The 14,477-nt window shown below is 33.8% G+C and overlaps 1 protein-coding gene across 1 annotated transcript in view; it reads right to left on the bottom strand.

The window, feature by feature from the left end:
* Positions 1 to 1,501: 1,501 nt before the first annotated feature.
* Positions 1,502 to 14,477, bottom strand: part of LOC125232753 (zinc carboxypeptidase-like) — a 36,912-nt gene continuing 23,936 nt past the window's right edge. The window contains exons 2-7 of the mRNA XM_048138521.1: positions 4,779 to 5,068; positions 4,147 to 4,537; positions 3,969 to 4,053; positions 3,490 to 3,692; positions 2,537 to 2,621; positions 1,502 to 2,260 (exon numbers count right to left, since the gene is read on the bottom strand). Of these exons, the coding sequence (XP_047994478.1) occupies positions 2,019 to 2,260; positions 2,537 to 2,621; positions 3,490 to 3,692; positions 3,969 to 4,053; positions 4,147 to 4,537; positions 4,779 to 5,068 (1,296 nt within the window). The 3' untranslated portion in view covers positions 1,502 to 2,018. The remainder of the gene's footprint in view (positions 2,261 to 2,536; positions 2,622 to 3,489; positions 3,693 to 3,968; positions 4,054 to 4,146; positions 4,538 to 4,778; positions 5,069 to 14,477) is intronic.

Genomic DNA, 14,477 nt, shown 5'->3' with positions numbered 1-14,477 from the left:
ATAAACACGACTAAGTACTTAAATCTCATTTTTTAAATTATTTTTAGGTAACAGTTTATACTCACCCAAATGAGTAAATACGAGTATTTACTCGGTGCTTTGAGTAAATTACGGGTAAATACTCAGTATTTACTCACCCCTACCCATCTCTAGCCTGGACGGAATCCAGCCTGTTCGGGCGGCTGGTGCCGATCGAGTGTTCCCGAGATACGGTCTTCTACGATTTTAAGAAATATCTTGTACAGATGGGAGACAAGACTGATAGGACGGGAGTTTCCTATATCAGACTTGTCTTCCTTCTTATGAAGCAGAATGATGTTGGAGTGGCACATTTTTTGTGGAAAAGTTTGAGTGGTTATTATAGTAGTATTAAACAGTTTGGTGATATACGGGATCAAAGTACGTTCTCCTACTTTCAGTGCTTCGGTGGTGATTCCATCCTCGCCAGGGCTTTTCCCGTGTATTTCATTTTTTGAAGAACCATAATAAGAGCCACATATTATATACTTCTTGTTCCGTAACTGGCGGGATAGCTTTGAAGCTTTCTTCTAAATCAGGCACAGGCTGTGGGTATGTGGGAGATTCGGCGTAAAGGGTTTTGTAGAATTTGGTGACTATTGTTAGAATTTTATCCCGGTCGCCTATTATTTAGGACCAAAATTATAGTATACCAGACTGCGTTCTAAGCATACTTTCAAAAACCTGGACGACATGTGCAAGAAACCATACAGACCTCAACTAATTCTAACATTAGCAAAGTTAGTTTGGTTTACCCTCTAAGTATAACCGACGCCGAGGTCCCGATCATAGCCGATGAATACCGAACGGGACGAGTCTAACGCGTTTGAAACTATTTACATTACATTTGTACAGCATTCAATGGATATTCCATCGTTTACGTTCAAATTTTTGAAGTGATTAAATGCGTTTTAGTTTGTAATCTTTGTCCATTTTTCAGTACCGAAAAGTACCGAAGAACCGGGATTTTATAACATCAGTACCGGTACCCAAAGAGTTCAAAAATCCCGGGATTTCCCGGTACTTTTGGTACCGGGAATTTCCGGGAGCATTCCCTAGTTTGGTGCAAGATTATAGAGTCTGTATGAGTTTAGAATGAATAGATACGAATCAAAACTATTGTGAAATAAACATACACACAGACAATAAATAAAAATAAACATCTTCAAAACAATGGGACTTACCTTATCCAATATGTTTAAGATATAAAGTAATATCTTTAAAACGTTCCATTTTAAGCCTTGTCCAATAAAATAATTATCAAAAATACAGGCTAATCTATATAGATTACATTTCACCGCTTTGACATAAATGGTCTTTTATCAAATTATCAACGATAAATACCGAACATCATTATCAATGTTTCATAAAATTAACTGAATAAATTTAAGACGAATAATATACATATTTTATTTATTATTATTTTTTTCATTTGGCTAGTTTGTGGTCAAGAGTAAGTCCATTTCATAATAATAAAATGAAGTCCCGTTTGCAACAATTTTATATATGTGTAAAAATCGTGAAAGTTGAAATAAGTTTTACTACAGTAAACATTGATATTACACAGAATTGTTTTGCTTAAAGAAAATAAGAAAAAAACACTTGAAGCATAAAATCATGAAGTTAAATACGATCTTTATAATGATAAATACAAATATATTAAGAATAACAAATTAATAAAAGTTAAAAATATATCCATTGAAAAACATGTTAAAGGAGCATTCCATGAAATAGGCTACTGGTGTCCCGTACAAAGACGAATTTTCTGAAAATTGGCTGGTGAAAGAGGATCCTTATCTAAGGCATTGTGCAGAATTATGTACAGACAAATTATCAATTGCTTTAAACGCCGAAATAGAAAAATCGCAACGTACGAAATACCAAGCGAAATACAATGCATAGAATGTTCCTAAACTATAATTATGAGCATGAACATGTAAATGATTCTAAAGTTGTCGATGTTTTATCTTCCTCTTAATTTACAAGATATAACAAAACTCCTAGAATCTACTCCTAGAAGCAAACGATCCTGAAATGATAGAAGCAGAATTGAAGTAGCCCAAAGCTCGACCTTCCCTTATTAAGGCGAGTACCGAATCCCAAATTTCTTCATTGTTGGGTAATATTTGCTCAGCGGGCAGAAGATGACCATATTCACCAAGGTCTCGAAGTTCATAGGTGTACGAGAGAGGTATACGTAGTTTTTCTTTTACCCAGTCTGTACTAGCTCCCGTTGCTTCATCTAAAAAAAAAACCGTTACCGTTATTGGCTATTTCAGAAGTTCAAAAAAGTCAAGTGACTGACCGCAACTTCCATTAGCTATAAAAAAATTAATCTTGGCGACTTTTTGTCTTAAATCTATCCTTGGGTCCTAAAGCCTCCTAGAGATAAAACAATTTTAGCATTGTACGCAGAAACCTTTCATTAACTGTGTTTACATGTTTATAGCGTTTTTTAAAGATTTATGTGACTAGCATTTAATAGACAATAAAATACGACTATATGAAAATTACTTACAAACTACTTCAGCCACATTGCCAGCCACATATTGCGTTCCGTATCGCACTGTCAAAGAGCTTATAGCTCTGCGGGCGATTTTCACCTGTAATAAAAAAAAGAACACAAATTATAAATTAACCATAAAAAAGGGACTTTGTAAACATACATAAGGTCTTGCCTATATTCCCAAACGTAAGGGCAGAGTACATGAAACCGCTCAAGCTTCAGTGCCACTCTTGGCAACTAAGGAGTTGAAAAAAATACTGAAGTGATATAGAAGTGACAGGGTGCCAGCCTATCGCTGACGCCACAATTTAACCCATATCCCACAGATTACTTCTACGACGCCGACACCCACAAAAGTACAAAAATAAGGAGTTGGTAAGTGAGCTACGAAATCGCATGGACAAATTATGAATGAATTTCGTTGATAAATTCGCCATGCACTTTTTCAGCTCACTGTACATTAATCACTTGTTGTCTACTTATAATTTTATAATCTTAATCAGTGTGACTAGCACGTTTTTTTAATACGTAGGTAAGTTATCGCGATAGCGTAAAAATGTTGCGGAAAAATTATATGTATATTTTATTGCAGTAGGTAAAAATTTGGCCCTCTGGTCACTTTCTCCATAAAATTGTAATTTTTCATGATATCTGTATAATACAAAAGGTAAAATTAAAAGAACGACTTCCTACATTAGAGGTACAGGTGTTTTGTAACGCGCTTATTTTTGAAGGCGGTTTTATTTTTTGTTAAAAAGTTTTTACGGAAACGTTCGTATTTGTTATGCTAGTTCAGACTGTATCAGTAGTCAGTAAGTTTTGTACTGAGACTGACTAAAATAGCATGACACGTACTACGTTTCCGTAAAAATACGAAGGAAAATATTTTCGCACTAGAACCTAACTAATGATGTAAGTTCGTTTCAAAAATCAACTTACGAGGATCAGTATGAATTAATAATTACCGAATCTTCATAATTGTCCAACCGGTCAGTAGTATTTCCGTAAGGAACCATAAGCATTTGCCCCGCAGAATGGAAGCTGATATACATTTCCATATTTTCTGCAACGCTTTCTATATAGGCGGCTAAAGAACTTGCTTCGGGTTCGGAAAACGGACCGGTACCAGCATAGATGTCGCTAGAAGGATCATTGCTGGAACCTTTAACTGTAAAGACAAACATTTTTCATTCTAATTATTTCACCAGTCAATTAACTCTTTCTGCAAAGTTCTGCAGGATAGTTTAGATCAAAATAAGTATAGGCACTATAGACCTCGCAAATCAGAGAGATAATTATAAGGTTTAGTTTTCGACTGTAATATTGACACATCCTTTTTATCATTTATTTTTATTGGAATCGTAACATATAATGATTACTTAATGTTAATTCTGCTTACATTTGCGGTACTATTTTTCATTTATTTAACACAAAAGTTACTTACGCATCCAATTGCTGTCCCAATTTCTGTTTAAATCAATTCCAAATTCAGTTCCAACGGGACGCCTGTTTTTACGCCACAGTCTGAACTAAAATAGAAACCAAAACATAAAAAAAAAATCTTCGCTATAATAATAAAAAAAATGCAATATGTTATTTAACACATAGGTATAGAAACTTACGTCTGTCCATGTCCAAACATAACCATCAGGGTTTGTGCAGGGAAATATGTACCAATCGAAATCTCTAGCAGCAGCTTGCGCTTCCGGATCTTCACTATACAAGAGCTGAGTAATAATGTAGTTTACTGTTGCGTCAGCTATCCATTCTCTAGCATGTATACCTCCTTCAATAAATATGGACTTTCTACCGCTACCGTGAGAAATTTTAACTCCTTTAATTTCTCTTCGTTCATATGACTCTCCTCCTTTTATTATTGTAACTATATCACTGTTGTCAGCAGCTATGTCATCAAGCCAAGAGTATATGTCCTCCAAAGGATAGTACGCGTCCCATGTCATAGATTGCACATTGCGTTGAATATATTTGCCGTGTTTTTCGTTGTCAATTACCCTACAAACAGAAACATCTTAAATTGAGTTGAATTGAGAAAAAAGTTGAATCATCTTTTCACTGATCAAACAATCATGTGATACAAAAGGTTGGCTAATCGCGTTTGACCCTGAATTTTATTTTTAATATATACTCTCATCTCTGTGTGACCATTATTTTCCGTGCGTTACCTATATCTTCTCACTGGTCAATAAGTCCTATGTAATATTATGTTTTAGGGGATCATGCTTAAATTACTTACGTTTGTATATTTTCAATAGTAACTTCAGCATCAATACTATTTGCTTTTAATATATCATCAAACGTTTTTCTGTATCCAGGTGATGTTACTACGCTGACCATTTCATTGACAATTACTGGATCTTCGAAGAAATCTAACTGAGGGTTAGATAGCATGGAATTTAGTATTTCTAGTTCTTCAGCGGTGCTCGGGGTTACCCTGTATAGGGCGTAATTTGTGAAATTGAACTTTTCACTATTTGCATAGCTGCTTAATAAAAGCAAGGTGGCTAGTAGTTTTAACATATTGTCCTGAAAAAAAAAGTAAAATAAGCAATTGTAGGTACTTACATACGGTTAGGGAACTACTCTGTTTTTTTTTTTGTTGGAATAGCGTATCACAGTGCACAGACATAATATATTTTTCGCAACCAAATGTTTGGTGTATTTAAAACGGCTGTGAAATAGGGTGACGAATGACAATTATACACACTGGTCACAACAATTTTGTTAATTTTTATTACTTTTTCAAATAAAATCAAACATTTAAAAGGGACATTAAAATGGGATTTAACTGAAAACCTACAATCATAATATCAAATGAAATTAAACTATAAAAATTATAAACTTCAGGTTTTGGTTAATTTTACCATGTTTTGTTTTGATTTATACAAATAGATTATGCTTAGTTATAAGAGACTTGCACAAAAATATTACAAATTAATTTATTTGTAACGAAAAAATATTAATTTCTAAGGCCACTTACTTGTTTTCAATATGTCTATGAACTAAATAATGGCTTTGATAGTATATCTTTTAAACCTTATGTGATAAACCTATTATCGAAATGTAGTCTAATCTTTATGGATATGGTTTAAAGCTATTTATTGTTTTTAGGATTCCGTAGTCAACTAGGAACCCTTATAGTTTCGCCATGTCTGTCTGTCCGTCCGTTCGTCCGTCCGTCCGCGGATAATCTCAGTAACCGTTAGCACTAGAAAGCTGAAATTTGGTACTAATATGTATATCAATCACGCCGACAAAGTGGTAAAATAAAAAGTGGAAAAAAATGTTTTGTTAGGGTACCCTACCTACATGTAAAGTGGGGACTGATTTTTTTTTCATTCCTACCCCAACGTGTGATATATTGTTGGATAGGAATTTAAAAATAAATAAGGGTTTACTAAAATCGTTTTTTGATAAATTTAATATTTTCGGAAATAATCGCTCTTAAAGGAAAAAAGTGTGTGTCCCCCCCCTCTAACTTTTGAACCATTTGTTTAAAAAATAATATGATAAAAATCACAAAAGTAGAACTTCGGAACTTGAGCCCCTACACTGAGCGTGGCCCGACACGCTCTTGGCCGATTTTTTTTTTTATTAGCACCAAAATATCGTCGACCGAGTGTGCTGATAGGTGACCCAGGACTCTATCTCTGACTTGCTTTGGCTGGCGTTAGGGATATAATTAACGATCGGGTTGAAATGAAAAAAAATCTAAGAGGCGAGTTGGCGCTGTGTAGTAGAATTTTTTATCCTATAGACAGGTATTTCATTCACCATTTTCATCCAACAGCCTAGTTCGTTTTAGATTCCATGAACTCTCAAAGAATCTTTGCACCCTGGCGGGTGCTGCTTCTGCGTGTGTCCCATGACTCATACATTCCTTATGGGTTTCCTATAATCTGCATATCTAAAACTTTTCAGAACAGTTTCAGAGATTAGGGGCGGAATATTTATTGAAACTTTATTGCACAATGAATAACGGATTACGCCCTTAACTACCAGTTGACTAGGGCAAGACACAAATTCTTGAATTTGTTGGATTTGCCATTATAATATTTAATAATTGTAACATTTTAAGGTACGTTTCTCTCAAACATTTAAATTTATGGCAATAATGTCGGTAGACAAAGAAATCGGGTCGGTTGGCAAGTTTACCTGGACTGGTTATAAAAGGGACTGCTCGTCGGCGAGCAGTCACTTTTAGTTCTACCAGCGCCACGAACAGAGATAAGTACCTTAATCTGATTATATAATAATAATAATTGTCTGAATTAATTTATGAAATTATTTGAAGTACCTTAATCTGATTATTTAATAAATACCTGAATTTATTTTCAATGAAAATTGTCTGAATTAATTTATGAAATGGATTAATGAAAATGTAATTAAAAAGTTAATGTTTTAGTGTTTTGTTATAAACAACTCTACAACGCTGTTTATGTCTGATTATTTAATAATAATTACCCGTATTTAACTATGAAAATTAATTAATGAAAACTACCTGAATAAATTGATGAAACTGACTAATGAAATTGTAATTAAAAATAAGCATATTTTACTATTTCATTATACGTAACTTAATAGTAACCATGTTTATGATTTAGTATTTGATGTGTTTCTAAAGAGTAAATATATAATTGGTGTCATTGCTTTATAACCAACGCAGTTTTATTATGTCCCATATTTGCTAATTGAATTACATATTTAAATTTATCCCAAAAACAAATTTAATTAGGATCGCTTAAATGGAGAATTGCCCGATTGTAATACAAATAAATGTTTACAATTATTTTATCATATTAGTCACTTCAGGTCATATGACATTTGGGTAAAGCTAATTTGTTCTTTGGAGGTTAGTTATTTCGTCATATTAGTAGTCACTACAGGTCATATGACATTTGAGTAAAGCTAATTTGTTCCTTGGAAGTTAGTTACCTTTCTTGAAGTAAAAACGTTGATTATTATTTTGGACAAAAGGCTGCATATTATACACCTTTAACATACTCGGTCGCATAATTGAATTGATATGATCTCTCATACAAGCATAAAATAAAAACGTTTCATTATATAACCAAAATGCTAAATTCAGAAGTGGAGATACGTTTTACCTAGCCATCTTTCAACACTGTGAATTATTTCAGAGATAACGGATTGAAATCTGCTGATCAACTTTCATACCACCATTCGAAGTGCAGTTTCTTCGGGCTGCCGATACCACAACATTGTGCTTCCTACATTTGGTCCTACTGACAGCGATGATGGGGCTGCACGGCCGACGCATGGTGCACCGATTTCGGGACCTTCTGAAAACCTGAATGGACTGGCGTTGTTATGATCATTAAAGTCGGTAAGGCCCTGAGGGCTCTGCATTATCATGTAAAAAATCTTGCTTTAAAGAAATATTTTTGTACCCACTGTGTTTTAAACTGATTTTGTTTACTTATTACGGAACTGCAGTTAATCGAGCTAGTTATTGAAAGAGCTAGTGTTATGATTATGACATCTTGAATAAATAAATTACCTCGTATTAGATCATGTTGTTTAAAAGAAAAACAGTTAAATCCTGAAGAAAGGGTATAAAAGTCAGAACTGAACAATACAGGTTTAGAACAATACTGGTTTAGTTTCTTCCTTTGGGAATAAATTATATTTTGTTAATGACATAATTCGGTAAACAAGTTCTTGTTGTAAAGATTGTATTATGACACTACTGATCCGGAGTGATCCTATAACTGCGAAACAATATTTCGATTTTCGTATTGGTATAGGGTCTAAATCTCTGTATTGACCAACGTTTATTTTATTTTCCAAAAATATTTTTAGCTATTTCTCTTGAGAAACACTAATTTGAAAATCACTAATATTTTTTTTTTGTTTATGTATTTAGCAAAGTGGCAATTTTCACTTAATAAGTAAAAATTTGATGACTCAAGATCGATGTTTTCAAGCAAATATGTACATTTCAAAAATCGCTTTCATTTTTTTTTAATACTCGCTTTTCAATTGTCCAATATTTGTTTTCGCTTACATTTTATAAAGATTTTTCTCCACATTGGTTTATTTAAATACAATAGTTTAGTTACATACTTACCTACATCATAAAAAAAATAGACTCAAAACTTACTGCTAAAAATGCTGTGCTTATTTTAACCTGTTCCTGCCCACCATGTAGGTACAGTTCGAGGCATTGAAATTTAAACCAAATTATTTAAATAATATGGTAGACTTTCTTTACCTATCTAGTTAATAAAAAAAAATAGATTCAAAACTTGCTACTATAAATGCTGTGCTTATTCTAAGAAACGCTTAAACGTTTGTATCCCGCACTAACGTATTTCAAAATTATTTCACAAATTGCGGAGCAATAAAATCTACTGTTAGTACCCAACAGTATTGTTACACACACATCCCTATTAGTTTGAACTCAATTAACATTGAAACTTTTTCCAAGTTGCTGTTACCTCGGACAAATTACTGATCTGATCTATTAATTATCATTGCGAGTATGTTTACAATTTTGTTTTCTCTTTTCGTTGAGAAGTAACGATTAAGGACGTGTCTGAAATTTTAATTCTACTTCCACGTTTGTGTGTCTGTTATCGCATATCTTAGGCTCAAAAACGAATAAAGTTTTATTTATTTATTTAAACTTGCCATTTTCTATCAGTCAACCATTGGGCAAAACAGAGATAGTTTGGTGGACGCCATTATAAAGCCAGTATGAGATTTTAATGATTAAATACAAGTTGATTCTATTATAAAATAAACATATATATAGATACAATAAATGAACTTACATACATATTATTTAACATATACGTAGATAAATAAATGGACCTAGTGCAAATAAAGGCTTACGCAACTTGCTTTATAAAGAGAGTTTACTCTGTGCTTGCCTGGTTTTCGAGTTTGGGTAGATTAATATCTACAAAGAATTTTTATTGATTTCCGTTAATATTAGGGGACGGTTCTTTAGGTAAATTACAATTAATTTCTGTAAGAAAATATTGTCTTTTCTCTTACTGTTATCGAGTTATTCGGGTACGTATCACAATGTCTAAAGTTAAAAAACCTAACGTTAAATGACCTACGTTCAAAATACCTAAAATCAAAATACATAATGGTGTTTCGACCGAAATTCAAAATACCTAAAGTTTAAAAAGGTGCACATTATAATGTTTAAAATAAAAAAACTAACGTTAAATGACCTACGTTCAAAATACCTAAAATTAAAAAAACAAACGTTAAATGACCTACGTTCAAAATACCTAAAATCGAAATACCTAATGATTAAATCCGAAAAGCAAAAATGTCTAATAAATGGGGCTTAAATAACCGGTTTACCCTTGAATCGTCGACAGACAATTAATCGAATATTATTTCAAACACAACGTTTCAAATAATTTCATTTCATCGACAGTTCATATCGTAGAATGATCGATACAAGTCAAATTAAACCGTGGACTTTTACTTCGTAGATAACTTATTCCGAGTATACTTTATATCGTGGTATATACTCTGAAAGCCGTTCTTTTCTGTGTGATCGCAGTTCTAACCTAATTTTAGATTTAAACCAATCGGGTTCCCTCTATTTGGCATACCTTTAATTGTCCGAAACGATTTTCGCATAACAGACTTCGCATAATCGATTATCGACGAATGTTAATTTGGCAGAAAACTTATTTGACATAATATAAAATAATACTAATATTACTTTTTACGAAAATGAGTTCGAATAATACTTTTTACGCTGATTCTTTTTTATGAATAACATTGATTTGCAAAATTGTATTTGGAATATTTCTTAAAATCAGAATAACCACTCATACTAAATGCAGTCAGGAGAGTCGGTTAGGTTAGGTTAGAACTGCGACCTCAAGAAATACAATATTTTGTTAAGAATGCACGAATGTCGGTTAGGTTAGGTTAGGTTAGAACTGCAACATCAATATAGTAGTATTAGCTATGATAAAAATTCTGCGTGATAAATTTCGACTAAACAATGTTATGCATAAAAACCACACCTTTATGCACAACATATATTCGAACAAACAAAAATATGCCTAGATAAATTATGCGTAACTATACAATGCTTAAAATTAATACTTCAATATACCCTCTTTTACGCTCGCGGAACCTACCCTACTACTTCGGTAATTTGACCGGTTAATCATTTTAGGTATTTTGACCATAGGGTATTTCAAATGTTAATGTATAAAATTTAGGTTACATAGTTTTTGGTATTTCAAACATTAGGTATTTAGTCCAATAGGTATTTTAAATTTCGGTAATTCGTGCGTAGGTGAAACTTGCTTAGGTATTTAAAATCATTAGGTATTATGATTTTAGGTATTTTGAACGTAGGTCATTTAACGTTAGGTTTTTTAATTTTAGATATTGTGATACGTACCCAGTTATTCAGGGAATGAATTTAGTGGCTCAGTAAGCATAGTAATAAAGGCTGCCTTTGTAATTCCTTATCATTATTTATTGTTACATGTGTCGTCATTTACTTGAGACTGACTTTACTGTTTCTACGGGTCTCTCACATGATTGACAAATTTATAATGTATGAAAACGATTAAAAAAAAACCCTTTTTCTAATTTAATAAGTGATTTGCCGGGTGGTTCCTGATAGGGATCCTGGCGACTGTCAAATTTAACAAAAAAACACTGTGTTTTCATATCAGCGGGTTCGTATAAGTAATAAAATTAATTTGGTCTCCCAACAAGAAAGTCATTATTAAAAAAAGGAAAGCAAAAAAAAATAAGATTAATAAATTAAATTATGAACAATAATACAAATCTCACAGAACAAGATTCTGCAAAAAAAAAAAAGGGTCACTAGGTAGGTACTTATTCATCTTTCATGCTGAGTAGAGTACCTACAGAAAATTGTGTGAATAGATTCAAATAAATAAGATTCTTTGGGAAAAGGGACCATTTTCAAAATATAACTGTATAAATAAGTGGGCGATTCTATATGCTTCTTTTCCTGATTATTCGTCACGTTTATGCTTTACTTCTCAAGATTGCTCATTACATAGTTAATATGTGATACTGTAATGCTTAATAAATATATTAGGTATACTATTTACTGAAAACCGTTGCTGATAAAGCGATATTTACCATGTAATAAGCTACGAATAAAGGAACATGAGTTTTCAGTTTGTACGGCATTTGCATCTTACATGACATGCCCTTCATAAAATATTATGTCGTTAGGTCAGACTGGCCGAGCTGTTTGGAAGATATAATAATATTCACACTTGTTGATTGATCGTTAAGTAATCAGAAATAAATATATAGCTCGATTAATTGAAGTCCTATGATACTGTATCTTTTTACAGTACAATACAAAGATAAAAACATTTTGTGATAAAACTTGATGAAAGATATACCTATCGATGATGCTATATCTGTAAAGAAAATGTAAAATGGTATACAAAATGGTAAATGGCCATATAAGTGCTGATTATCTTAAAGCATTCCGCAAAAAAAAACTGGCTATATTTATTGTGTACTTGCTATACTATTACATCAATTTAAGATTACAATAAATAACTGAAAAAAGGTAGCTTTTTTTTGCCGATTGCTTTAAGTCCGGATTAGCCGTGTTGGATATGTATACGGATATGGATACATATGTAATAAAATGTGTAATATATATTATAATACTATGTATAATTGACAACGTTTCAAAATTTTCAGTGTCCCTAAATCGGAAACCATTTCGAGATATATTAATATAATATTTTTTTTTCTCCGTATTTTTAGTATAAAAAAATCTTAAAAAATAGTTATGGGGAAGTGATGTCAATAGCTGATTTAAAGCTGTCACTATTACAAAAAATCTTCCAGTTGGGAAGTCACTTGAGTTTGACAGTGACACTTGACAGTCAAACATACCGGACTGTTTAAGCTAGGAGGAGGAGTAGTAGGAGGTAGGGCATAGCGAATGATATTCCGCTTTGTGTGGTAGGGCACAGCACAGCGGATATCGTCTCGCTCGAATCTAGAGCAGAGTCCAACTGGGGTAGTACCTCCGCCTTACAGAAGACCGCAGCCAAATAGCACTAGACCCTACTCATAGTGTTGTGTTCCTGCCGGTGAGTAAGGCTGCCAGAGCTCAACGAGGGTGCGGTGTGCTGATGACGGGAGGACTTACGGAACTAACTTGTTCCGTCAATTGTCCTTTGAGTCGTCGACAAGCCGAACCCTCCTTGGAACTTGTACACTCCTTTTTGCTATGTACTTAACACAGCAAAAGGGAGTGTACAAGTTTCTAATGGGGTGGCAACGCGCATGTGACACTGTTTGAGTTGCAGGCGTCCATAGGTTACGGTGACCGCTTTACATCAGGCGGACCGTATACTTGTTTGCCACCGACGTAGTATAAAAAAAAAAAAAAAGCTGACTGTTAAAACTTTTTTTTTTTGGAAATAATTTTGTCGTTTTCTTAGGTGTATGAAACAACACATGTGACATCATAAAGCTGTCTTCTTACGCTCTTTCTGCTCGAAGTAGTAATAAGGGATTTTCTCATTAAAATAGCAGTTTTTGGAAAAATAAAAAAAAAAACGTGTATCTTTTAGAATTGAGTTCTTTCAAACCAAACAATAAAAAGTAATACTTAAAAATATGAAATGTTGTCAATTGTATATATACTGCTGGTCGGTTATGTGTCTGATGATTGCTTGACGTCATGGTGCAGCAGGTGACGGAGCTTTCATGCCAGGGCACATAGCTACAAAAATACTGTTGGTCGGTTGTGTGTCTGATGATTGCTCGACGTCATGTCGCAACAGGTGACGGAGCTTTCATGCCAGGGCCCACAGCTACAAAAATACTGTTGGTCGGTTGTGTGTCTGATGATTGCTCGACGTCATGTCGCAACAGGTGACGGAGCTTTCATGCCAGGGCCCACAGCTACAAAAATACTGTTGGTCGGTTGTGTGTCTGATGATTGCTCGACGTCATGTCGCAACAGGTGACGGAGCTTTCATGCCAGGGCCCACAGCTATAAAAAAAATGCTGGTCGGTCACAAGTCTGATGTTTGCCTGGCTTCACGGGCAGCAGGTGATGGGGCTTACATGTCAAGGCTTGTGGCTACTTACTATAAGAGTTAGATTAACACGTTCGCTGCGGCAAGCCAAAACCTTAACCCAAAATCTAGTGCGTTACGAGGCCCAATCCGCCCCGTAATAGTTTACACCGTAGTGCGTTACGGGTATAAAAGTGCCCCGTACGCCTAAGTCTGTTAAAAGTGCTGTAAGTTCCTGAAATATTAGATTTTCCAATATTTTTTTCGACTAACTGTAAGAGTATGAAATTTCCTACGTCTCATTATCCCCGCACGTGGATACGATAAAAACTCACAAAATTATATAGGAAAGAAAATACGGGGTTATTTTATCCCCGTATCGCACTAAAATTGAAAAAATACGGGGCTTAGTACACCCCGTAACGCATGTAATATATTAAGGTCGATAAATTAGTAGTGATGGGAAATAAAAATATCGATGTATATGCTGTATTAATAAAAAAAAAACACATCAAAAATATGATACTTCGCACTCTTGTATTTTTGTGAAAGTAGTTAATATAATTAAGTAACAAAGATAGATAAAATAAGATAAACCAACACCGTTTTTACATATTAAAAACATATATTTAATTACCTGCCTGTAATTAGATGTCAATTTGTGGTGATTTTGACGTATATTGTGTGGGATAACCTTTGTTTTTGGAATATAGTAGTTCTAACGTGTGGTTCGAGCGCTTCATTTTTAATTTGCCGATAACAAGTATTTCAGTAAGCACTGCACTAGCGATAATGTGCCCACAACCCCGTACGGGCCAGCAAATCCTTTTACGGGGTTCACGGAGAACCGTATCGCACTAGAAGGTAATTTTTGTCCCCTGGTCGGTACG

The sequence above is a fragment of the Leguminivora glycinivorella genome, chromosome 13 (assembly GCF_023078275.1).
Source record: "Leguminivora glycinivorella isolate SPB_JAAS2020 chromosome 13, LegGlyc_1.1, whole genome shotgun sequence".
Classification (NCBI taxonomy): Eukaryota; Metazoa; Arthropoda; class Insecta; order Lepidoptera; family Tortricidae; genus Leguminivora; species Leguminivora glycinivorella.
This window is presented reverse-complemented; position numbering and strand designations above follow the sequence as displayed.